This window comes from Herpailurus yagouaroundi, unplaced genomic scaffold (genome assembly GCF_014898765.1).
Source record: "Herpailurus yagouaroundi ecotype Mexico unplaced genomic scaffold, PumYag 222, whole genome shotgun sequence".
Taxonomy (NCBI): Eukaryota; Metazoa; Chordata; class Mammalia; order Carnivora; family Felidae; genus Herpailurus; species Herpailurus yagouaroundi.
The window spans coordinates 7,682,476-7,710,164 of record NW_024412453.1 but is presented as its reverse complement, the minus strand read 5'-3'; the positions used below and the strand labels follow the sequence as shown (position 1 = coordinate 7,710,164).

Below are 27,689 nucleotides of genomic sequence, written 5' to 3'. Positions count from 1 at the left end.
AACCTCTCTAGGTACCACGTGATTTCCTGCACATACACATGCGGGATAAAGTTTAATTTATAAACGAGGCACGGGAAGAGATCGACAATGGCTAATAGCAAATGAGAACAGTTAGAACAATGTACTATGATGAAAGTTCTGTGATGTGGTCTCTCTCTTAAAATAGCTTATTCAGGGGCGCCTGGGTGGCTCAGTTGGTTGAGCGGCCGACTTCGGCTCAGGTCATGATGTCACGGTCCGTGAGCTCGAGCCCCGCGTCGGACTCTGTGCTGACAGCTCAGAGCCTGGAGCCTGTTTCAGATTCTGTGTCTCCCTCTCTCTGACTCTCCCCTGTTCATGCTCTGTCTCTCTCTGTCTCAAAAATAAATAAACATTAAAACAATTAAAAAATAATAATAAAATAAAATAAAATAGTTTATTCACCCTTCTTGTGAGGATGTGAGATGATAAAATGCCCTCGTGATGAGACGGAAGTGAGCTGAGTGACGTAGGCACCGTGACCTAGCATTAGGTGACTGTGGACCTTCAGACGATACATCTGACCTTCTGACAAGGATCACGTGCTTCTGGACCTTGGTGGACCGCGGGTCACTGAAGCCGCGGGAAGCGAATCGTGGACAAGGGGAGACTACTGCACATGGGCTTTGCCACCGACCGAAGCCCTGCTATCATTTCTCGCCCAAAATATGAGTTTCTAGAGCGTTAAAGAGTACACACCTCCAGAACTTGAGTAAGACCTTATACAAACCTGCTGGCGAAAGCTCCTTCTTCATCCTTTTTAATTTCTTGGCCTTTTTCCTTCCCTCGGAGAGGGATTCTGCACAGGACTCTGTCTGCTCCAGCTCAGTGTCAGAAATCTCCCCTGATATTCTGGTCTCCAAGTCAGCTTCTGCTGGGCTGGGGCTCAGATTTCTCTTTCCTACCGTGCTGGTCGAGGTAAGACTGAAAGGCACACAGAGGGACGACATGAAAGGTGTGGAGACTATCAGGAAGACGAGCCTATAACGTGTCTTAATACTCTTAAGTCCATTACCACTTCACTAGCAGTCAACAACATGGGTGGCTGCCACCTGCAAGTACGAGTTAAAGACCTTAATGCGAACTGAAATCCAAAGGTTTCCCCATGCAAGTCAAGGTTATCCAGGAGCACGTTCTACGTTACGCTTGTGTCCCTATGCGTACGAATCTAAGCTGCTCTGAGTGCTTCAAAGGACAACATTTTTTAAAGAAAGTTCCTGGTCTCTGTTTGGCAGGAGAAGAGCAGAACAGAAGAGTAGAGCTGAGATAACAAGATAAGAGTCGTCGTGGTGCCACATTGGAAGACAGCCCTGTTCCCTTCATGACTGCCTCACGGACACACGGGACAACAGGGCACTTCTTGAGTGTGTCAGCTGTCACGTTGCTCGTCATCTGAATACACTTACAGGGCAGAGCCCACCTTCACAGAATTCTCTTCTATTCCAAAGCAGTGACTTGTCAAATTTATAATTAAACCTGGCTTCTCTTTTAAAGCTTTATAGGATGTGACATGTTGAATTAAATCAAATTACATGTCCTGATTTCTCCTTGAGAAAATATGTTCCCTGAAATATAACTTGATAAAAACAGAGACCGCATGGCCGATGTGAGTCCTGTCTCCTCTAAATGGGTCTTATAAATAGATCTTTTTTTTATTAGAGCCCCCAAGTTATGAGAAACATTTAAGAATCAACTCATTCCACTTGAGGGAGGCCATTCGGGAACAGGGAGGGGGCGGGAAGGCAGAGAGCAAATCTGTACATACCCCTATTCAAGCCTTTTCTAGGAAGTGAATACTTAAAACGCTGCATACAAAACAACACCGGCCAGCCGATTATTCCAGTTCCTCCATGTTACTCCTGCACTCACAGCTGCTCTGTACTTTATACTCGTTCACTCACGTGAAGGAGAGGAATAAACTGCTTCCCTGGTGGTTCTTAGAAGCCACACGAGGCAGAACAGAGCTCAGAGCACACGGCCTCGAAAGACTAGCTGGCCCCTTTTTCACACGTGTCCTCTTTTTCACATACCTTACATGCACTTTTCTGAAACACCTCTTTTATGGAAGGGATATTAAGGGGGTATACCAATGGTAATATTTTGGGAGGTTATTAAAAATTCATGCTGAAGTTTACGGTTTAAAAACCGGTAATACCTTGGGGCGCCTGGGTGGCTCAGTCAGTTAAGTGACGGACTCCTGATTTCAGCTCAGGTCATGATCTCATGGTTTGTGAGTTCACACCCCGTGTGGGGCTCTGTGCTGACAACATGGAGCCTACTTGAGATTCTCTCTCTTTCTCCCTGTCCCTCCCTTGCTCCTGCTCTCTCCCTCTCTCTCTCTCAAAATAAATGAACTTAAAAAAGTTTTTTTTAACATTTATTTATTTTTGGGAGACAGAGAGAGATAGAGCATGAGCAGGGGAGGGGGAGAGAGAGAGAGGGAGACACAGAATCCGAAGCAGGCTCCAGGCTCTGAGCTGTCAGCACAAAGCCTGACGTGGGGCTTGAACCCACGAACCACGAGACCATGACCTGAGTCAAAGTTGGACGCTCAACTGACTGAGCCACCCAGGCACCCCAAAGTAAATGAACTTAAAAAAAACCCTGATAATATCTTTTAAAAGTTTTCTTAAAGGGGCACATGGGTGACTCAGTCTTAGGTTAAGCGTCCAACTTCAGCTCAGGTCATAATCTTGCAGTTCATGAGTTCAGGCCCTGCGTCGGGCTCTGTGCTAACAGTCCAGAGCCTAGACCCTGCTTTGGACTCTGTGTCTCCCTCTCTCTCTCTCTCTCTGCCACTCCCCTACTCACTCGCTCTTTCTCTTTCTCTCTCTCTCAAAAATAAATAAACAAAAAGTTTTCTCAAAGACAAAAATAATTTTGGCCGGTTTCTGAACATTCAGAAAATCCAAAAAGTGTTAAAAAACAATAAGGACCTGCTTTTCTACCACAAAAGGGGAAGGGGCCAAAAAATTCCTCTGTACTGTAAATCGTGGAACCTGGTAGCCTCTGAGACATAAATGTTTAATGAAAACTCAGCTGGGACTTTGAGAAATACAAAGTCTAGAAATAGCCCCAACTGCATCATAGAAATCTAGAGTATGATGAAGGTAGTATCTCAAACTACTGGGCCAAAGATGAACATTTCAACACTTTTCCAGGGTTGGAACAGCTGAAAAAGGATGCATCAGACCCATTCTTCACTTGGTACAAAAGAATAAACACCAAATGGATCAGATATCTAAGTGTAAAAAATGAAATTATCTAGGGGCGCCTGGGTGGCTCAGTTGGTTGAGAGTCCGACTCTTTTTTTTTTTTTTTTTTATGTTATTTTTGAGAGAAAGAGAGAGAGACAGAGTATGAACAGGGAAGGAGGAGAGAGAGAGGGAGACACAGAATCTGAAGCAGGCTCCGGGTTCTTGGCTGTCAGCACAGAGCCTGATACAGGGCTCGAACTCATAAACCGTGAGATCATGACCTGAGCTGAAGTCGGAAGCTTAAGTGACTGAGCCACCCAGGTGCTCTGAGTGTCCGACTCTTGATTTTGGCCGAGGTCACAATCCCAGGATTGTGGGATCAAGCCCCGCATCAGGTTCCGCACTGAGCATAGGGCCTGCTTGATTCTCCCTCCCTCTCTCCCTCTCCCTCTCTCTCCCCTGCTTGCTCTCTAAGTTAAAAAGAAAAGGAAAAAGAAAAAGAAAAAGAAAAAGAAAAAGAAAAAGAAAAAGAAAAAGAAAAAGAAAAAGAAAAAGAAAAAGAAAAAGAAACTCTCTAGTACCACAACAAAACATGGGTGAATTCTGGGTATACAAAAAGGCTTTCTCACTATGACTCACAATCCAGATGCAATAAAAAATTTATAAGTTTGACCTCATAAAAACTTTTTGCATGGCAAGAAATGAGATGAGCAAAATCAAAAGGCAAATGAGGAACCAAGAAAAAATATCTGTGACATACATCACAGATGAAAGGTTAATGTACCTGATATACAAATAACTCTCAAACTGAAGAGAAAAAAGGATAAAAAATCCTACAGAAAAATGGGCAAAGCTATGAATTCACTGTTATGGAGGGAAAGGTGACAACATCTAACAAAACTATGTATTCATTTACTCTTTGAGCCCACAATCCCACTTCGAGGAATCTGGAAGGCACACCTCCAACGTTGCAAAAATATGTAGGCACAGGGGACTCGTTGCAGCTTACGGTTTGTTTGGGTTTTTTTTAACTTTTAAAAAATGTTTACTTATTTTTGAGAGAAGAGACAGAATGTGAGCAGGGGAGGCGCAGAGAAAGAGGGAGACACAGAATCTGAAGCAGGCTCTAGGCTCCAAGCTGTCGGCACAGAGTCCGACGTGGGGCTCAAACCCTTGAACCCTGAGATCATGACCTGAGCTGAAGTCAGGCGCTTAACCAACTGAGCCACCCAGGTGCCCCACTGCAGCTTTATTTGTAATTAGGAAATACAGCCAAAATGTCTAAGCATGGGAAATTGGTTACGTAAACTGTGTACACATAATCAATGAAGTTCGGAGCAGTTGTAAGAAACAATGAAGATCTCAGAGAACTGATAGGGAAGGATTTCTAGTAAGGAAGGTGAAAAAACGCAACTTATGAACCCAGTACTCCCCATCTGGAGTGGGGCGTGGGGAAAAACCCTTAAGGAGTTTTGCATCTTCTGCTGTTCAGTGAGTGAAACCATTCCGAAAATACTTAGATGCGTTACGGCACTGAGTGAATCTGAATGCGCTGATGTTGCTGGAAGCCAGACATAAAAATACTAGAATGGGGGAAGACAAGGAAGAGCCCCATGGGGATGGAGTGGAACGGTTTTTAAAACAAGTACGTTACATGTGCGCATCCACACACGTGCGTGTGTGCGCACCACTATGTGGGTGTGCACGTGTGTATATCCGTGCGCTACCCACTGAAAGGGCCTAGGAGCAAGGAGCACATCTAGTGTCCGTATCTTAACTTCTAATACCATAACCTGAAAAAAAACCAGGGCTTCTCGAAGAACTGGCCCATTCCACAGGTGGCCTAAAGGAGGCACAGAATGAGCCTGCAACATCCCACAATATTACCACAAAGGAGGAAACTGCTCAAGAGATGATGAGGTGTGTATGTCACGGGACCTAAGGACCAGGTGGAGAGGGCTTTCACTGGCTAGATATTTAAGCACCAAAATAATTAAAAGGCAATAACAAATTCTAAACTGTTGAAAACATAGAAATCCATGGGTTTAGAGAATACATAATACAGGGTAGGGGGGAGGGAGAAGGGAGAGCTCTTCTAGTTGAGTAGTAACTATGAAATGGTAATGGCGGAAGACAAATGGAGTTCCCAGGTGACCCTTCTGCAACCATCACACGAAGGATGGTTGAGGCAATTATCATCGGTAGCTGCTACATCTGAGGAGATTTTTTTTTAATTATTATTTTTTTAAGTTTATTTATTTTGAGAGAGAGAGAGAGAGAGAGCGCGTGCAGTGGAGAGAGGGAGAGGATCCCAACCCAAGCAGGCTTCACGCTGTCTGCACAGAACGCAACATGGGGCTCAAACTCACAAACCCCAATCATGACCTGAGCTGAAACTAAGAGTGAGACGCTTAACCAACCGAGCCACCTAGGTGCCCCATCTGGGGAGATGTTTTGATGAAGAGGAGGATATCTTCACGGTCTGAAAGTGTCTCCCAACACAGTGATACTGTCACAAAGGCACAGCATCACTTATGTACTATTCCGGTCAGGACTGTGTGACAGAAACGTAACCATGATGAAACATCAGACAGACCCAAATGAAAACCATTTTACTGAAAAAGGGTGCTGAGGGGAGGTGCTGGTGTTCCTCAACAGTGTCACTGTCATAAAAGAGACCAGAGAGCCACCGAAAAGTAGATGTTAGACATTCTCACAGACTGGGTCTTCTAACGGACGGGGGAAAGTGATACAGATAATGCTAGATCAAGTAATACAACTTGGATATGAACAGTATATTAAAATATTATATCAATGTTAAATTCCTGGGGCCGGTAACTGTGCTATTATTTACATGCAATGAAATTCATTCGTTTTAGGGGTACAGTTTGGTTAATTTTTGCAACTGTGTGTACAGCTACGTAAGGACAAAGACAACAGAAACAGAAGAGTTCCCTTTCTCTAAAAAGATTCCTTGGGCCACTCTGCCCCGAATTCTCTGATCTGCCTGCAATCCCTATAGTTTCGCCTTTTCTAGGAGTTGGTATACGTGAAATCACACAGTCTTTGGTCTTTTGTGTTTGACTCTTTCACTTAACACTATACCCTGAGAACCAGCCATGCGGCTGCAAGTGCTGCCATTTTATTCCTTCTATTACTGAGCATCATTTCACAGTATGGCCACACCACAATTCGCGTGCCAGCGGACGGACATTTGGGCTGCCTCCTACATTTCGCTGTCATAAATAATAATACCGTGAACACTTGTGGAAAGGCTGTTCTGGATTTTTTTTTTTTAAGTCATGGTAAAATACACATAACATTAAATTCACCATGTTAACCACTTTAAGTGTATAGTTCAGTGTTATTAAGTACATTTGTAATGTTGTGAAACCACCATCACCATCCATCTCCCGTATTCTCAGTTTGCAAAACTAAAACTCTGTACTCATGAAACGGTCATTCCCTGTTCTCCCTTCTTCCCAACCCCTGGCAACCACCATTCTTTCTGCCCCTTTGATTTTGACTACTCTAACAGGTATCTCATATAAGTGGAATCGTGTAGTATTTGTCCTTCTGTGACTGGCTTATTTCACTTAGCACGATGTCACGCAACGCTCATCCACGTTGTAGCTTGTGTTAGAACATCTTTTCCTTTTAAGGGTGAATACTATTCCATTGTGTGCTTATCCATTCATTTGTCAATGGACATCTGGGATGCTTCCGTATTTTAGCTGTGAAAAATACTAATTTGAACCAGGGTGTACAAAGACCTTACTTTCAATTCCTTTGGGCATATACCAAGACATGGAATTGTTGGATCAGACAGTTAAGTTTTGTTTTTAGTTTTGAAGGAACCATCATACTGTTTTCACAGCAACATTCCCACACACAGTGCATAAGGCTCCAAATTCTCCACATCTTCTTTAACACTTGTTCTTTTCTGGTTTGCTGTGTTTGTTTGTTTGTTTGTTTGTTTGTTTTTTACGGTAGTGATCCTAATGGGTATAAGGTGGTATCTCACTGTGGTTTCCATTTACATTTCCCTAATAATTAGTGATGTTGAGAATCTTTTCATGAGCTTATCTATCGGCCATTTGTATATCTTCTTTAGAGATACATCTATGCAAGATCTTTGCCTGTTTTTGAATCAGGTTGGTTTCTGTTGAGTTTTAGTTCCCTGTAAACGCTAGATATTGATCCATTATCGGAGACAGGAGTTCATTCTGTGTATGGTGTAACGTAAGGGTCCAACTTCATTCTTTGCATTTGGATATCCAGTTTACCCAACACCACTTACCGAAAAGTCTGTCCTTTCTGCACAAAATGGTCTTGGCATTATTACATCAAAAATGATTTGACTGTATATGGGAAGGTTTATTTCTGGGCTCTCTATTCTATTCCATTGGTCTCTGTGTCTGTCTTCAGGCCCATACCACACTGTTTTGGTTACTGTAGTTGTGCAGTAAGTCTTAAAATCAAAGTGTTAGTCCTCCAAATTTGTCCTTCTTTTTCAAGATTGTTCTGGCTACTTAGGATTCCTTGAGAATATATATAAATTTTAGGATGGACTTTTCTATGTCTGCAAAAAATGTCATTGGGATTTTGATAGGGATTGCACTGAATCCATAGATCAGTCTGGCTGGTACTGACATCTTGACAATATCAAGTTTTCAATCCATGAACATGGGGTATCTTTTCATTTATGAAGATCTTCTTTCTTTTGGCAGTGTTTTGTTGTTGGGAAGACAGAGCCAGCTCTCTCCATCTTCCTCTTCTTACAAGGGCACTAATTCCACCATGAGGATCCACCCTCATGAACCTATCTAACTTTAACCACCTTCCAAAGGACCCATCTTCTAATACCATCACATTGGGAGGTAGGGATTCAACACATGAACTTGGGGGTGCAGGTGCCACAATTCAGACTAATAGCACAAGGTCACTAATACTTTTTTCCATCTTTTCTTCTAGAAGTGTTATAGTTTTAATTCTTAAATTTAGGTCTATGAGCATTTCAAGTTAACCATGTATATGGTGTGATTTAAGAGAAGTTCAATTTTTGCATAACACTACACAATTGTTTCACAACTATTTGTTGACAAACCTAACTCTGCCTCCTGGATTATCATCACCTTTGTCAGGAATGTCAAATTTTTCCAACTTCCTGACAGTTATTAATCTTGAGAGTTTGAGAACAAGAAGTCAGAATTCCTGAATAATAAATTATTCTATACTTTTCATAGCACTTTACTACATGTTTTTAAGTAATAGTTATAATCGTAAATAATGAATCACCTTTCTGTGACAGGGTTATATTTAAAGTTTCAGGGATCAGTTCAGTAAAATAAGATATAATAATAAATGTATGGTTATTATGATTACAAACTATATAGTGTGACAAAATTATGTATTTCCATAACATGTAAAAATAATCTCTACCTGATATATATATTTGGTAACAGAAAACATTAAAAGGATAAAACACTAGCACTGAATGGATGCCCAATAAACATCATTTAAAAACTAAAAAATGGAGCACCTGGGTGGCTCAGTCGGTTAAGCATCCGACTTCAGCTCAGGTCATGATCTCATAGTCCACGGGTTTGAACCCCGCATCGGGCTCTGTGCTGACAGCTCTGAGCCTGGAGCCTGCTTCAGATTCTGTGTCTCCCTCTCTCTCTACCCATCCCCCATTCACGCTCTGTGTCTCTCTCTCTCTCTCTCTCTCTCCCTCTCTCTCTCAAAAGTAAATAAACATTAAAAAAATTTTTTAACTAAAAAATGTCACAAATATTTAATATTTAAAAGTTATTCTTAAATAAGATTTTAAAATACATAACTACAGGGGCGTCTGGGTGGCGCAGTCGGTTAAGCGTCCGACTTCAGCCACGTCACGATCTCGCGGTCCGTGAGTTCGAGCCCCACATTGGGCTCTGGGCTGATGGCTCAGAGCCTGGAGCCTGTTTCCGATTCTGTGTCTCCCTCTCTCTCTGCCCCTCCCCCGTTCATGCTCTGTCTCTCTCTGTCCCAAAAATAAATAAAGGTTGAAAAAAAATTTTTTTTAAACAAAAAATAAAATAAAATAAAATACATAACTACTAATTGCTACTATTTGTCTTATGACAAATAATCCAGATGCAGAAAAGTTTCTTTCATGTTGTGCTGAAGTTGGTCAAATTGTTCTGAGTGTGTCCAAAGCAAATACAAGCTGGGTGTTAAGATTACATATTGCTTCATGTAAGCTCATTTCCTCTTTGAGGGATGAAAACATTTTGTCTGCTTGCCTTGATTTTGGTTTTGATATTGCTTGGCCTAATTCAGATTTTGGATGAGCTGATTGCACATCAAAGTATTCCACGATGCTATTTACATCTTGCCTTTGCCTTCCGTAAAGGTAATTACAAAGAACTGTAGCCTTACAGCAAATATTCAAACACTAGAACGCCACTGGATTCCATTAAGATGACATAACATTTGGGTATCCTGGCAAGGTCCATAGAGCTATTACAGAGAAACATGTTTCAGAACTGCCAATTTAAAGACTGCTTCCAAAACTTATTATTTCTTGGAACAAGATTTGCAGGATTTTTATAAAGTGTACTGATGTGAGTAAACTCATTAATATGTTTTTATTTATAAAAATGACTCACTGTTAGCAACAGCCAAGGCTACGACCATACACTTACAACATGGTGGCAGTGACGAATGGGAATGACGGATGTGACCGTGGCCCCTTCTGCTCCGTACGCTCATGTGCTGGTCTCTGAAATGCTGACCTTAACCTTTGACACTGATTCCACTCTTGCTTTCAACTTCATGTGAGTGGATTCCTTTGAACTAGTAATACCTATGTTGATCATTAAACTTTAAGGCCCACAGATTTTCTTCCTTTATCCTGATTAGTTGACTGATTTTTCTCACAACTTGGAATAACATAAAATGTCCCTAGAGGGGTGCCTGGTTAGCTCAGTCGGTTGAGCATCCAACTCTTTATTTCAGCTTAGGTCATGATCCTCTAGTCATGGGATTGAACCCCACATCGGGCTCTGTGCTAAGCATGGAGACTGCTTAAGATTCTCTCCCTCTCCCTCTCTCTCCCTCTATCCCCTTCTCTCCCTCTGTCCCTCTCCCCCACTTGTGCACACTCTCTCTCTAAAATAAAATTTAAATTTAAATTAAAAAAAAAAAGTCCCTAGAAATGTCAGGAAGAGATTCCTGCATGGAAACGCTGCTGGAACTCAACAGACCATAAATGTGTGGTTGTGTTTCTGGACACTCTATTCTGTTTCATCATCTATTCGTCATTCCATACGCCAGCACCACACTGTTATTATGTCTGTAGCTTTATAGTAAGTCTTAAAGACAGAGGATAAGTCCTTCAGTTGGCTGGGAGGTTCATGCTGCTGGATAAAATAGCCATTTTTCGTTTTAAAGGGCTACCCGGTTTACAAAATTCTCTCGTTTGATACTTGGAGATGAACATTTTAAGCTGGATGTGTGTTTTCATTCCCCTATACAGGCGAGAAACCTCACCTTCAGAGTAAGTGACTTCCCCCTGGTTGGGCAGCTGGTTAGGTAGATCTGAGATGGTCCTCCCAGTCCGAGAGGGCCTTCAAACTGCTTCACTACCCACCCGCCCTGCCCAGTCCCAAGTTCCCAGCGCTAGTGCTCCTTCTGTAGGTCCACGTGAAAAAAGAGGCCCTCCGAAAAGTTTCCCTGGACACCCTGCAGAACCCGAGAGGCCCCTGCCCCTGTTTTGTTTTCCTCTGAAGACTCATCTCTGTCCGGGCTTTGCATTTACTTCTTTGCTTGTTTATTCTCTCTCTCTGCCACTACCATGTAAGTTCCGTGAGAACAGGTTCTCACAATCCTTGATGGCCAGGGGCCTCTCAGTACCTGGGTCGGGGCTATCATCAACCCTCTGCAGTCAAGGTTTGCTGAAGGGATGGAATAAATGAAGTGAATGCTTCCCCTCTAAGAGCAAGAAGGCAAGTGACAAACAACAAATTGCTCATTTCATCCTCAATTATGTATGATGTTAACATGGTTTACATTCCAGTATATAGTCAACTTTCCCTATCTGTCTGGATAAAAACACATTCCCTATGAGATATACCTAACGGAAAGAAGGAATCTAATCTCCCTCTGAGCAAACTACCTCACAAAGCAAAATGAACTGGAAAAATCTGCGGAAGTGGGAGCTAGAAAATGCATTTTTATTGTTCTCACAAATTCTCATGCTGAATTCAAATTCCACGAGCATGAGTATCTCTGTGTTTGTGGGCATGATCTGGGTGGCCAGGGGAGGATGTTTACTAGGCTACGCTCCATTCAGAAGGCAATCCCTTGGACACAGCTGATGAACTGTGACTCTCATTTCTAACAAAGAATTTGAGTTTGAAAAGCAAAATTAAAATCAAATAAGGTATGTCTGTATGCTAGCTACCCAGGATTAAGGGATATCTCTTAAGGAATGAGAGAAGCATTATTCCCCCCTCATATGGGGGAAGCCGGGAAAAGAAAGAGAATATATGAATATATTGTGTGAGTATGTGGCTCAGTCCTAGGTATCAAGTTCATAGTTAAATAGGAGATTGGCCTAAATAAGTGAAAAATTGGTTCTGGTTGCAAAGAATCAATGGCATTCAACGTGGTTTGAACTCACTTTAATTCAACACAGAAAAAATTAACTGATGATGCACAGAGAAATTAATAATAATTCCTAGATAAGGAATTTATACTCAACACATAATTAGTTGAAGCCAAATTCAGAACAAACGTGAAATTTTCAGAGGCTGGGATGAAATTTACTTTCGCACTAAAGTTTACTTTTGTCTCTGATGAATGGATTTACTAATCAAATCAGTAATGTGAGCAAATCAAAACAACTCCCCCTATACCAAAAGTCCAACTATTGCAGAAAATAAACAGCTTTTTAAAAATTTCCAGGAAGTTAAACACGACCAGTTGGACACACATATTTATCTGTAGAGAGATATAAATAACTTGACCAAGGCACAGAGAACAGGAGAGGCAGCATCAGAGGACAGGATGTCAGCTCACTTTGGAGACACTCTTTGGAGACGACAAGGACAAAGAAGAGTGCCAAAGAACTTTGCACAGAGGAGGAAACAGAAAGCTAAGTGTTGTATAAAAAGCTGATTCACTCTCAACAGAGCCCTGCAAAGTCTCAGCAAATAAGAGGCACCAGATTCCTAAAACAAGGAGGTGACAAGACAGGAAAGGCCTCCTAGGATCCCCGCCCCTGTCCCAGGGAAGCCAGGGACCAGCATACCCCCAGGCCAAGAGGAGTGGGGGGGGGGGGGTTTGCTTTCTCCCAGAGGCACTAAGCCCAGAAGTGCAGAGTGGGAATGACTAGGACAATAAGGAGCGATGAACAGGGGAAGGAGCATCCCCCACATCCTGAGAAGGGAGGCCCCCAGCTCCCTCCTGCCGATCAGTACTCAGAGCACCAACAGTCAGGCTCACTTCCCCCAAGGTACAAATCAGAAAATCAACATCTAAAAATACCTGAATCCTTACAGCTAATGCCACAATGTTGAATACTTTTGTCCTAAGATCAGGGATAAGACGCCAAGGCTGGCTGTCACTATTTCTACTTAACAGTGTGCTAGAGGCCCTAGCCAGTGCAATAAGACAAGAGAAAGAGATAAAATTTATATATGGGGCGCCTGGGTGGCTCAGTCGGTTGAATGTCTAACTCTGGCTCAGGTCATCTTGAGCAGTTGGTGAGTTCGAGCCCTGTGTCGGTCTCTGTGCTGACAGCGTTGAGCCTGGAGCCTGCTTCAGATTCTGTGTCTCCCTCTCTTTCTGCCCCTTCCCTGCTCACGCTCTGTTCTGTCTCTCCAAAAACTAAAACAAAACGTTAACAATTTTTTTTAAAAAAAGAAAAATTTAGGGGTGCCTGGGTGGCTCAGTCGATTAAGTGTCGGACTTCAGCTCAGGTCATGATCTCACAGTTCGTGAGTTTGAGCCCCACATCAGGCTCTATGCTGACAGCTTAGAGCCTGGACCTTGCTTCAAATTCTATGTCTCCCTCTCTCTCTCTCTCTCTCTCTCTCTCTGCTCCTCCCCTGCTCACGCTCTGTCTCTCCTTCAAAAATAAATAAAAACATTTAAAAAAAGATTTTTTTTAAAGAAAAATGTATATGGTCCATTGGGCAGGGAAAAATACAGTTGCCTTTACTTACAGATATGGTTGTCTAAACAGAAAATATCAAATACTCTATAAAAAGTTATTAGAACTAAAAAAAAAAGTTATTAGAACTAAGAAGTGAATTTAGTGAGTTTCAACAATACATGGTCAAGATATACAAATCAACTGTATTTCTTTACATTATAAATGAATGAATGGAATCAGAACTTGAAAATACATGACGTACAATAGCATCAAAAAGCAAAATACTTAGGGACAACTGTAATAAAGCATATGTAAAATCTGTATGGTGAAAACTATAATAAACTGATGAGAAAAATCAAAGAAAACCTCAACAGGTGAAAAGATATACCACGTTCATGAGTTGGAAGGCTCAACACAGTTAAGATGTGAATTCTCTCTAAAATGATCTATATAGGGGCGCCTGGGTGGCGCAGTCGGTTAAGCGTCCGACTTCAGCCAGGTCAAGATCTCACGGTCCGTGAGTTCGAGCCCCGCGTCGGGCTCTGGGCTGATGGCTCGGAGCCTGGAGCCTGTTTCCGATTCTGTGTCTCCCTCTCTCTCTGCCCCTCCCCCCGTTCATGCTCTGTCTCTCTCTGTCCCAAAAATAAATAAACGTTGAAAAAAAAAATTAAAAAAAAAAAATAAAATGATCTATAGATGCAACATAACCCCAATCAGAGTTCTAGCAGGCTTTTTTTAAGTTTATTTTTTGAGAGAGGGAGGGAGAGAGAGAGAGAGAGAGAGCGAGCACGCGTGCTCGCAAGTGGGGGAGAGGCAGAGAGAGAGGGAGAGAGAGCATCCCAAGCAGGCTCCACAGTGTCCAGTGCAGAGCCCGACGTGGGGCTCGAACTCACCAACTATGAGATCGTGACCCGAGCCGAAGTCAAGAGTTGGGATGCTCAACTAAACGAGCCACCCAGGCACCCCACCTAGCAGGCTTTTAGGAGAAGTCAACAAAATGACCCTAAACTTTATGTGGAAAAGTGAAGAACAAAAATGAAGGATTTAGTATCTGATTTTAAGACTCCCTGTAAACCTGTCGTAATCAAGACAGTGTGGTGCTGGTAAAAGGATAGACATGTAGACACCTTTTGACAAAGAAGTCAAAGTAATTCAACATAGGGCAGTGTTGCCAAGACAAATGGACACCTATGTGCAAAAAATGCACTTGTGCCTGTGTCTTACGCCACACAGAAAAATCAACTCGAAATAGATCGCGTGCCTAAACATAAAACCAAAAACTGTAAAATTTACAGAAAAGAAAATAAGAAAGTCTTCCTGACTCTGGTTTGGGAGAGGGTTGCTTAAGTAGATCACAAAAAGCACAAGCCGTAAAGAAAATCGGAAGCCTCAGGGAAAACACATGTAATTGCAAAGCCAGCTTCTCACCTCATCGCTCCACAGAGAAAAGACACCAATGACATTAGCCTCCACACCCACAGCTTCTCATCTCTTTTCAGTTTATTCTTAAAGAAACCAAAGGAGTCAGATATTTGAAGAAAATCTTCAACACAAGAGTCAAAACCCAGAGCAGACCAGCATAAAGAGAGAATCAACTCTGAGGAAACAGACAATGCAGGGAGGCGGGAAACTTTAACCACTATGGGCAGTCTTTCCACACACTATTAGGACCATAAAAATGACTGGACAAGCCTACCATTTTTCTAAGTCAAGGGATAAACAGAAAAACTAAGACACAGCAATAATTGCATTACTTGAAAAAAGTAAGTATCAAAAGAAAAGAGCGGAGACTGGTTGGCCCTCAGGGAAAGGAGGAGGGCATCAGGGACAGCTGCTTTCAATTATAAAATTTTTCTATGACTTGGCTTTAAAAAACAATGTTCGTGTATTTCGCTGAAAACATTCGGAAAGAAAAAAAAGCCAAGGACTTCCCAAAGATGCACTTGGCGTTGTGAAAAACCTTCATACCAGTAGTAGGTCCTTACTTGTCCACGTTAAACGGGCATGCTCAGCTCTCCTACACCCACTGCCTTTGAGACTTCGAATAAGACACCGCTTTTCAGAGCCTCCAGTTCTGCTCTCTAACTCCAGGGAGAGCGGACGAGATCACCTTCAAGCATCTCCCGGCTCCACGAGCGTACAGCGTGATCAAGTAAAACTTTTGCTCACACGGTTACAGGTGCGACCGAGTCCTTCAAAGAATCTATCACATTTCTTCGCAAATGTCCTACAATGTAGACTAGTCTTCAGTCTACACTTCCATCCGTCAGAATTAGTGTGGTAACACAGGATTGCATAGTTATGAGCATTTGCAAGTAGAAACGACTCTTAAGAAAAAAATTAAAACCAGTTACCCAAACAACAATGAAATTCAAAGCATCAGGATTTTAATCCTATATATTTTTTAAGACATCCCATCTCCTTGGAAACTGGTGTTTTTTCTCTTGACTTTTTTAAAGTTTATTTATCTTGAGAGAGAGAGCAGGGGAGGGGAAGAGAGAGGGAAAGAGAGAATCCCAAGCAGGCTCTGTGTGGATGTGGGGCTCGAGTTCACAAATCAAGAAATCATACCTGAGCAGAAGCCAAGAGTTGGACGCTTAACTGAAAGAGCCACCCCAGTGCCCCAGTTTTTCTTATAAACCCACCAAATCCAACCTGAGAAGGAAAAAAAACCCATGTCAAGTGAGCATCAGGCTCAAATTTGGAAGAAAACTGTTCCAAAAATGATGAAGAAGAAAGTAGGTAGGTGGGATATCATATTCATGAAGGATCCAACTCTTCCTCCCAGGATGGGCACTCACGCTTACTGCAGCCAAAATGGTCTCAACTAACGGAGAGGGAGACATGGGCGACGAAAGATAGTAAAAAAAGAGAGAGAGAGAGAGAGAGAGAGAGAGAGAGAGCGCTACTGACCACATGGAAAATGCCACTCTAAAGTCTAGTTAGTAGTTTCACTACAGCCATCAATTCCACCATTCTGAACGGACATTTGCATCACATATTTAATCAAAGTAATGCTGCGATGACTTCATTAGCACTACCGATCTGACTTGATGAATCAACAGGGTATAATGGCTTTACCAGGACAAGACAACATCATTTCTGCTCCTTCAGAACAGAGGACCTCCCGGAAGCTGTTCTGACATCAGGAAACCACACGCTTCTTGCATCCTGGTTCGGGTTCTGAAGACCCTTCTGGAGTAATTTGTGACTGCAGCACGCTAGAATCAAATCCCTTCCAAGAATTTACAACCATTCATCTAAGATGACGACCTCATGGTTGCTCCCAAGAATTCCCTGATTCTTCTACCAAATCGAGGACAACTGATGTGATACTCAGAAAATGGTGGCCTGAACACGGATTTCTGTAGCATGAGATTAACTGCCTTTTATGTTCCCTTAAAACATTGTGGTAAGGCACACGTGAACAATCTTCTGCAGAGCTGATATTCCAAGGATCCAGTCAATCTACACCCACCTTCATACGGCTCTTTCAGTCTAAACAACAAGACGATAAAATAAAGTGGATTATGGTATAATTATAAAAGAATGTCATTCCTTTCAGCCTTGTTTTTAGCAAAGAAAGCATTCCTAGTATGATCTATATTTTTCAAAAAGGAAAAAGCAGGGGCGTCTGGGTGGCTCAGTCAGGTAAGCGGCCGATTCTTGATTTTGGCCCAGATCGTGATTCATGGTGGTGAGATCGAGCCCCTCATTGGGCTCCGTGCCGGGCAAGGAGTGTGCTTAAGGCTCGCTTTCCCTCTCCGACTGCCCCTCCCCCTCCCACCCCTGCACATATAGGCATGCATGTTCTCCCTCAAAAAAAGAAAAAAGGGGGGCGCCTGGGTGGCGCAGTCGGTTAAGCGTCCGACTTCAGCCAGGTCACGATCTCGCGGTCCGTGAGTTCGAGCCCCGCGTCAGGTTCGCGTCAGGCTCTGGGCTGATGGCTCAGAGCCTGGAGCCTGTTTCTGATTCTGTGTCTCCCTTTCTCTCTGCCCCTCCCCCGTTCATGCTCTGTCTCTCTCTGTCCCAAAAATAAATAAACGTTGAAAAAAAAATTTTTTTTTAAAAGAAAAAAGGGAAAAAGTAGTCTTCAGGACCTTTCCCCAATACGACACTAGGTTAGAAAGTATGTTCCCAGGGTGTTATGAATTCTCTTATCCATTCAGTTACTTAAACCTTTCTTTGAGTGACCACCAGGCATACGTTAGGTCCTGGAACGCAGTATAAATAAACGGTAGCTTTTCCCCAAGGCGGAGAATTCCCGAGGATCCCAGGTGGCCTGGACGGCATCTCAGAAGGCATTTCTGGCAGCAGAAAAGGATCACAAAAGGGTGTATGAGGAGGGGGCAGACACTCTGGAAAGAGCACAAATGGGATCTGGGATGAGAGCGATGAGGGCCCGGATCCGGGTTCCGTCATTTACTGGTTTGGGGACTCCGGACAAATTCCCGTACTTTGGTGAGTCTCAGTCTCTTCAGTTAAGGAATAGGCTATGACGAGGACGAAGGAAGAAAAAGAAATACAAGAGCCCAAGCTACAGTGCCTGGCACGTGGCAGACACCTGGACAACGGTGCCTTTGCTGTCCCTTCGCTGTCCCCTCCCTGTCATGCGGTGGGCATGGGTGGGCATGTTTTTGGAGATGCTGCTGATGTGAGTCTATAGAGCCGGGGTCCAAACCCTCGCAACCCATCAGGAAAGGAGGAGAGACAGAGACAGAGAGAAGGGGGAGCGGAAGGGAGTCGCAAGCAGCCTGCACAGGTCGTACGGGCCGCAGGGGGGAGGAGGGCAGGTGTCCAGCAGCCTCCCCGGCGGGCGTGAAGCCATCGGCCAACTGCCACCTGTCAACTCATGGGTGCGTGGAACCTGCAGATCGTCAAGAACCTCCCAAACGCCCTACCCTGTTGGAAATGTACACGAGGCTTCCACAAGACACGGTTCTGTTTTTTTCCCCAGCAGTATGAAAACTTCACATGCACAGAAAAGTTTCAAGAAACGCACAGTAAACATCCATTTAGCCATCACTTAGACTCTACAATTAGTTCTACTTTGGGACTGAAGATACGAAAATATACAGCAAATTTTAGTTCTTTTGCATTTGGGAAAAGGGGCACAAAAGGGAGGCTGTGAACGCTCCCATCTGGCAAGCATCCACGTGCTGTCTGCACTACCAGCAGCGCGACTGAGCGAAACGGAATCTGTGCTTCGGGGATCCTTGAACAGACAAAGCGGGGCCCCTCAAATCTGTGGACGGCATTTACACCCGGAAGCGCCTACGAGCACAAAGACCAACGTGGTGCTGGGCCACAGCAACCATAGCTGGGCCTCACAGCTGACCTTCGCCAAATGAACACAAACCTCCTGTTGCTTCTGCTGACTTAGGATGGACTAGCAGAATTGAAAAAAAAATTTTTTTTATTAGTTTTCTTTATTTTTGAGACGCAGAGAGAGACAGAGTGTGAGCGGGGGAGGGGCAGCGAGAGAGAGGGAGACACAGAATCCGAAGCGGGCTCCGGGCTCTGAGCCGTCAGCACAGAGCCCGTTGCGGGGTCTGAACTCACGAACTGTGAGATTAAGACCTGAAGCTGAAGTCGGTCGCTCAACCGACTGAGCCACCCAGGCGCCCCCAGAATTTTTTTAAAAGCATACAGTGTCAAAAAAAGAACTGCCAGAAAAATGTGAAAAATGTCTATACTTCGAAATTCATCTACACAATTTTCACATTTCATATTTTATTTCAGCTATAAGTACTACAAGAAATACAGAAATAATCCTAACTGCACTGATCTGCGGAAATGAAACAGGAAATGTGTTTTTCTTTGGTTAACAGACGTATAAAAACAAGTACTTCCCTGCCCTATCTAAGCCTGCCGAGGGCAATTTCAATTGTTAGCACCATTAAAAAAAATTATAATCGGGGCACCTGGATGGCTCAGTTGATGAAGCATCTGACTCTTGGTTTCAGTTCAGGTCATGATCTCAGGGTTGGGGAGTCAGAGCCTTGCATTGTGCTGACAGTGGGGAGCCTGCTTGGGATTCTCTCTCCCCCTCTCTCTCTGCCTCCCCCCCACTCATGGTCTCTCTCTCTTTCTCTCAAAATAAACTTAAATGTAAAAAAAAGTATACTCTTACATGAAGATAAGTATGAGGAACGTAACACATTATTAGAAACACAGGTAATTACGTTTAATTATGGTTGATCAAATAAATAACACCAAGCATATGGAAAGAAAACACCAATTCTCAAACACCACTGCCATTATGAGACACGAACACGTTTCCAGTCATCAGAAGTCGTGTGAGCGCAAGATGCTATTCAACTGAGCTTCCGTGTTCTTTAACATAAAATCTTGACAGGACATTCTGCTTTCAACTGTGAAGGGAAAAGAAGCCTTTTCCATTTTTTGCTTTTGTCAGTTTTTGCAGCGTTGACGCTTCGTACTCTAGATCTGTTATGGGAGACCTTCATCTACAAATCAACCCATCTGGGTGCCAGCCACACGACAGCCCATACAACAGACGAGAAAAGAAAGGCCAGATCTCAGCAGCGTATTCCAACCAAATTCAACAACTTCTCGTCTTATCTTGACAATTTTTCATCTACAAACACATTTAAATAAAGTATAAAACAGATGAGCAGTAACTGAAAAAGATGACTTCATCCCCTCTTTTTCTATCAAATTCATAATTTTCTATTCAAATCTTTAAAGTATTCTAGGTCTATCATCAGCGCCCTCCCTTCCCCAGGTACCACGAGAAAGAAAGGCTCTAAAATACACATAACATGGGGCACCTGGGTGGCTCAGTCGGTTAAGCATCCAACTTCGGCTCAAGTCACGACCTCACAGTCCGTGAGTTCGAGCCCTGCGTGGGGCTCTGTGCTGACAGCTCAGAGCCTGGAGCCTGCTTTGGATCCTGTGCCTCCCTCTCTCTCTGCCCCTCCCCTGCACATGCTCTGTCTCTCTGTCTCAAAAATAAATAAAACATTAAAAAATAATAAAATAAAACAAAATACACATAACAAAATTTACCACCTCAACCATTTGAAACGTGCAGGCCAGTACCGTTAGGTATGCCCGCAATGCCGCGCAACTGACCTCTTAACACTCTTTCCATCTCGCATAACAGAAATTCTACACCTGCTAACGCCCAGCTCCTCACTCCTTCTGCCCCCCCGCGCCCCCACCATGGTGGTCACTATTCCACCTCGCGCCCACGAACGCGACAACTCCAGGTTATCTCGTCGGAGGGGAATCGTACAGTATGTGTCTTCGCGAGACGGACTTCCTGCACTGAACGCTAGGTCTTCAAGGTTCACCCATGCTGTGGCACATGTCAGACTCCCCCTCCTCTGTGAAGCTGACTAATATTCCACTGTATGCATCAACCACATTCTGTTTATCCAATCTCCTTGTGCCTCTTTTTATATGATTCTCAGGAATCCTACGGACGTATCTCCTCCGAGAGAAAGCAGTGGTGTCCTGATCTACCGGCCCAAGAGAAGTTGAAGGGGAGAAACGAGCTAAATCAGTTCCTTTCTCCCTAATGCTGGCCAGTGGATGGGGCAAGGGATATTTCTTAAGAGTTGCTCCTACATCCTGTTTTAAAATCTCTCAGGTTTTATGTCTTTTTAAGTTTATTTATTTATTTTGAGTGGGGGAGGGGCAGAGAGGGAGAAAAAAATCCCAAGCAGGCTCTGCACTTTCAGCAGACAGCCCGACACGGGGCTCAAACTCACAAATGGTGAGATCATGACCTGAGCCGAAACTGAGTTGGACCCTTAACTGAATGAGCCACCCAGTCACCCCTCCTAGGTTTTATGTCTTAGGGACATTCTGTGGTAAACCCAATTTGCATGGTTAATCATTCCATTTTATTAGTAACTACGTACTTTAAAACTCTGTATTTTATATTAACCAGACTCTAGTTTTATGCTCCGGGTTTAATTCCAATATCTTAAAATACCCCCTTGAGACCAGACTGATCCTTTCTTCCAACTGCTCAGATGTGGAAAGGAAGAAGCAGGAAGGCTGAGTGGAGGGCCGTGGTCATTTTTCCTCAGTTATTACAAAAAAATCATTCAGAACAGATGTTAAAGGTCTCCACCAGCTTTGCAGTCTGAAAGTAGCACAGCCCGCAGAAGACAACTAGGCCTGGCCAAAATCAGCAGAGAGGAGGGGAAGGCAGCAGAAAGAGCTCCGTCTATGGCAGCACCAGCTCCAGGATCCGGAACAAGGCATGTCCCTCTCTGAGTTTTCTTAGGAGGCAAGCAGGACACACACTAATAATGCCACCTGAGTCTCCCCCAGGTTCTTCCTCAGCTCTGGGTGAGGACAGAGAAATCACTGCTCTTCTCGTAGGCACCTCAGGATCTTAACCATGGTTCCCCCTGCCCTTCCCTCCAGTGGCTGTCCCAGGCTGAACACACCATGCGTGTCTGTCCTCTCTCACCGCCAAGTCATGTTCCTCCGGCCTCGCTGTAGTTCCTCTACTTAAAATCAACCCCTCAACCCATCGAAGCCCAAGACTGGATTCTACTAAGTGTTGAACATACCAGGGGATGACACTTCAGGATTTTTGATATTTATTGGCTTGTACAGGGTCATTCCTGTTTCTTTTAAAATTTTTTAAAAACTGGGGCATGTGGGTGGTTCAGTCCATTAAGCGTCTGACTCTTTCTTGAGAAAGAGTGTGTACTTGTGCGCATGTGCGCAAGTTGGGCAGGGGCAGAAACATACACACACACACACACACACACACACACACACACACACACACACAGAATCCAAAGCAGGCTCCAGGCTCCAAGCTGTCAGCACAGAGCCTGACGAGGGGTTCAAACCCATGAACCATGAGATCATGATCCGAGCTAAAGTTGGAGGTTTAACCAACTGAGCCACCCGGGCAACCCAAGCGACTGGCTCTTGATTTTAGCTCAGGTCATGATTTCACAGTTCGTGAGTTTGAGCCACACATAGTATGGAGCTGCTGGGATTCTCTCTCTCCCTCTCCCCTGCCTATGATCGCATGCTCTCTCTCTCTCTCTCTCTCTCAAAAAAAAAAAAAAAAAATTAAGAAAAATTATTTTTAAGCTAACAATTTTACATTGATGATGTAGATGATGACTAGACATCTAAATCCACTCCCCAAAGAAGTAAAGTTGAAATTCAGAGGTTTCAGACTTAGGGTTTAACACAGGTTTTTTTGTTTTGTTTTGTTTTGTTTTGTTTTGTTTTGTTTTGTTTTCTTAAGAAAACATAATTTATTAAAATGAGACCGCATCTCTCTCAAACTTGCAGGCTCACAGGTGTAGATGTGCTATGTTCCTAAGAGGCAACGTAATGCACTGTAAGTAAGAATTGTGTGTCACTTCAGCTAAATTATTCAGCTTCTCTGAGGCTCAACTTTCTCATACATAAATTAAAAATATCACCAAGGGTTTCACTGAGTTGTCAAACAGATTTTTTTAAAAGATGTAAAGCATCTAGCACAGTGCCTGGAATGAAGAATCTGCTTACAAAACAAATATACATGAACATTTTCTTGCTTTTCACTTAGGTCCAAAGATATTCCAAAAGCAGGCATGGTGTCGGTGAGTTTTACACCTTCACACTGATGGGACAGAGGAAGAGATGGGAAGGTGAGAAAAGGGGAATGAAGAATGACGCCTCTCAAAAGGAGCACAGGTCATGGATTCATTTTTCACAAACCATCTGACATACAATCTTCGTGAATTTCACCATGAGGTCGATCCCAGGAACTAGGAACACACACCAGACTTAGCTGTGTGGGATGTTCTGTTATGGAGGCTCAAGAACACTAAAGCCATCTGCAGTGCAAAGAATCTCATTTCACCTAAAGCAGAGTAACAGGGACCTCCAAGACACATGGCTAAATAAAGAACGGAAGGTAGAGAAAAGTCCATACGGTCCATTCGCATCTACCTAGCAGAAGGTGAGGGTTTATATATGAAGTTGCTTAATACATTTGTAAAATAGAAGAATATACTAAAAACTAACAAAACTGGTCGCCACGAGGGAGGGAGAAAACCAGCCGGGGAAGGCAGGGAGAAGAGCTGAGGAGATCTGACTCTGGAACCACATAAATGTTCTGCATACTTATAAGGCAAAACTGATTTGAAAAAAGGCAATCCCTAAAGTTAGAAATGAAACAAACATAAATGTTTATTGAGTTGGCAGATTAACCACACAAAGGAATTATCTCAAGTGACTTTAAAATAAGGTGGTTTGTTCATCTCTAGTCAGATACACTCTAGGGGGAAAAAATTACTGCAAAAAAATTATTTTCAGTAATTATATTAATTGTAATGGTACTGTTATAGTTATTCTGAAATTATTATATATAGTAGTATAAAGCAAATAAAAAAACTACTCTAATATCACTGAGAACCAGAGCGGTCAACATAAGAAAAAAACAAAAAAACAAAAAACTCCTGAAACCATTATTACATTCTATGTTAACTAACTTTGATTTAAATAAAATTTTAAAAAGAAAAAAGAAACAAAATCTTAAAAAGTTAAAGAAGTCCTGGAGTCTAACTGGAATTGGAAATAACAGTATAAAATAATTTTAAAAAGAAAAAGGAAAGAAAGAAGGAAGACTTCCTTGTTAGCCCTTTTAATTCAAAACGGCTATAAACAACAATGAATCCAATATCAATAAACACCCTGAGAACCCAGATTACGGTTTCTAAATACCATTTTCCATCAAAAGGTACAGGCCCCTTGGAGAAATGGCTGATTCTAAACATAAGGTAGGAAATACACAGAAGAGCCTGGGATAAAAAATACTAGCAGTGAAAGAGGCTATTAAAGGCTACTGGGATTGTACCAGAAGACTCAAGAGACAACTCAAAATTGTTTCCAGTGCTCAGAAACAAGACAATTAGAGCGTCAAAAAGAACAGCAACAGTGGGGCATCTGGGTGGCTCAGTCGGTTAAGCCTGTGACTTTTGATTTCAGCTCAGGTCATATCACAGTTCCTGAGTTCGAGCCCCGCATCAGGCTGGTGCTGACAGCGAGAAGCCTGCTTAGGATTCTCTGTCTTCCTCTCTTTCTGCCTCTCCCCTGCTTACATGCTCACTTTCTCTTTCTCTCTCTCAAAATTAAATAAACATTAAGAAAAAAAAAAAAAACAGCAACTGTAATGCACTAAAATACATAAAACATATGTATTTTAGAAACCTCATGATCCAAACAAACAAAACAAAATCTCATTGCCCACTGTTAGAAGGTGATAGGAAACCAAATAATTATCCTGAAAACTGGTTTTTACAAGGTGTTTTGGGGGGGGGGGGGGGAGATTAAACAATTTATTCTGCTTTTCCTATATGAACTGTATCTCCAGGTAACCAAAGAGATGATGAGAAGAAATTTTTTATTTTATTTTGAGAGAGAGAGAGAGTGAGTGAGTGAGCAGGGGAGGGGCAGAGGGAGAGAGAATCTGAAGCAGGCTCCATGAGCAGCACGGGAGCCCAATGCAGGGGCTCGATCTCACAACCCTGAGATCATGACCTGAGCCGAAATCAAGAGTCAGATGCTTAATGGACTAAGCCACCTAGGCACCCCAGAAATTTTTTAATTTAGTAAGAGCATGTGGGATAAGAAATGAAGTAAACTAGAATATTACCATTTGCATCCTTAATGAAATAATGAATGTAGCCTTTGATCATTAATGGTCAGTAAAACCATCAGGTAAAAAGCTGATAGGGAACTTTACACTGGATGGACCAGGACGGCAACATCTGAAGCCACCTGATCAATCTTATCACAAAAAGACAGACAAGTAGACAGTTGGTGCCACCCAATGTGATGTTATAGGAAAAATACATCACCACCTATGAAATATTCTTGCCATGAGTTCAGTCCTGAATCTGATCAAGTTTGTAAATCTCACTACCAGTTCATTTCAAATACAGTAGTCAGGGGATGTGTTAAACTTAAAAGAATATACCAGAATGTGGGAAATTCTACAGAGCTAACAACCTACCTTCTTAAGCACACTGGGGGTTGGGGGAGAATCCACAGAGGGGATTCTAAATTGAGAAAAGATGAGACATATCATCCAAATGTAATACACAAATTATTTGGAAACTAGAGCTCAAACAAAACAATTGTTAAAAAAAAATCTGTAGGGCACTTGGGTGGCTCAGTCGGTTAAGTGTCTGACTTCGGCTCAGGTCATGATCTCACAACTCATGAGCTTGAGCCCCACTTCCGGCTCTGTGCTGACAGCTCAGAGCCTAGAGCCTGCTTCGATGTCTGTGTCTCCCTCTCTCCACGCCCCTTCCCTGCTCATGCTCAGTATCTCTCTGTCTCTCAAAAATAAATATAAAACATTTTTTTTAATCTAAAAATTAAAAAATTAAAAGTTAAAAAAATAAAAATAAAATAATCAGTGAGCAGGAAATTTGAACACCGGCTCTCTGATATTTGGGAGTCATTGTTAATTTTTTTGTTGTTACTAGCAATGTAGTTCTGTTTTTAAGTGACTGCCTATCTTTTAGATACATGCTTACATAGACCTATGGCTGAAACAATAGTCTGTGATTTGTTTCAAAATGACCAGAAGGGAGAAGGAGAAAGAGTATTAATTAAAATAGGACCGTCCACACACTAACTGTTGACACTCTGTGATAGCACGCTAAGACTTTCTTATATTATTTTTACTACTTTTGTTTATGCTTGAGATTTTTCTGTAATGAAAGCTTTGGGATTCTTCTAAGCAGAAATCCAAAAGGGCCTCTCTTGTGGTTCCCAGGATATTGCTTTTAAATGAAAAGATACAAGCTCTTAAGACGTTTTCTTTGCTGGTGTGGGGACTACAGTCAAGACAATTGTCCCCTATGTGGCACGTACCTACAGGCAATCATTTGAGTCCTTTCTTCCCTTGAGGACAGGACTGGATCTACCAGATCTGGGAAGATGTAGGGGGCGGGGAGGGACATGGTGGAAAGAACAGGGCTCTGTAGATAATCCTGGTATCAAACCCACATCTTTGCCAAGAGCTGTTTAATTTCCCTGAGCCTCTGGGAGAGGGGGACAGACCTCACCTCCCTCATGATGCTTCTTGGGAGCATCACACGAGCGAAAACATGACCTAGCCCAGAGCCCACACTGAGGAAACAGACACTCCAGTACTTATTCATCCATTAATTCACAAAAACGTCTGCGAATGTAACTCTGGGTCAGACTCTAGGGTAGGTGCGAGAGATAAAAAGACACAGAAAACGTGGCACCTGCCTTGAAGGAAAACAGGAAAGCAGATTATTGATTACAGTGGGAAGAGCAATGTATTTATAGTTCTGAGAGGATAAAATTTTATGATCTACAATTCTCTATCCAGCAACATTATCAATTATGAAGGTGAAACAGACACATTTTCATGGGGTTTACTAACCATACACTATATACGCAAAAAAAAAAAATCAAAATCACTGAAGCAAAAGGAAATTGCTTCTCTCGAAAAGATCTACACAAAAAAGCCTGGGATATTCAGAAGATTCTTGGTTGGACAGCAAAGTTTGATGACACAGCAATACACTTTCTTCCCCGTGGGCCCTGCTGCAACATTTTTCCTTCAGAGAATTGCATTTACATAATCATAATATAAACAGGACGTATGCCTGTTGCCATCTCTTAAAATCCACTTCTCAAAAGAGCACAAAAGTAGAGACACAAAAAAGTAGTGAACAATATAAATAATATAACGAACCCTGGGGACAAGAGAAACAGAGAGATGGAAGGTAATATGCACGCGCTAAATTTGTCTTTTATAGAACTGACCAAGGTATATTGGTCAAAGTTGGTAAGAGAGGTAGAGCGGAAACCACCGAAAGAAAAGGGAAAAGGGGCACCTGGATGGCTCCATCAGCGAAGCATCCAACTCTTGATCTCAGCTCAGGTCACGATCTTGCAGTTCGTGAATGTGAGCCCTGCGTCAGGCTCAGTGGTGACAGTACAAAGCCTGCTTGGGATTCTGTCTCCCTCCCTATGCCCCTCCCCCACGCTGGCTCTCTCTCTCTTTCTTTCTCTCTCTCAAAATAAAGAAATAAACTAAAAAAAGAGAAAGAAAGAAAATGGAAGAGTAGCAGGCACTGGGAAGAAGAGGCGGGGAGGGAGGAGCAATGATTCTCTCCTCTTGCATTTTATACGCTCCTGTCCTAGGCAAATCTTTAAAGATTATGTGCGTTTATCATTTCAGTGGCTTAAAAAGTGTCACGGGAAACATCATCTCTGCTCAAACGTACCCAACCCACAGGCTCGACACTGAATCTGCCGACACCCGCCCTTCCCCAATACAGGAAGGG

The 27,689-nt window shown here is 42.8% G+C and overlaps 1 protein-coding gene across 4 annotated transcripts in view; it reads right to left on the bottom strand.

The window, feature by feature from the left end:
• Positions 1–27,689, bottom strand: part of PARN (poly(A)-specific ribonuclease) — a 169,608-nt gene that overhangs the window by 10,302 nt on the left and 131,617 nt on the right. For 3 of the 4 annotated variants that reach the window (XR_005785616.1, XM_040458992.1, XM_040458994.1), the window contains one exon: positions 749–942. Coding sequence is in view for 3 of the 4 variants with exons in the window: in XM_040458992.1 (XP_040314926.1) it covers positions 749–942 (194 nt within the window). In the remaining variant the exon portion in view is untranslated. Of the gene's footprint in view, positions 1–309; positions 352–748; positions 943–27,689 lie in introns of those variants that run through there. The other variant, XM_040458993.1, reaches the window with a different exon arrangement.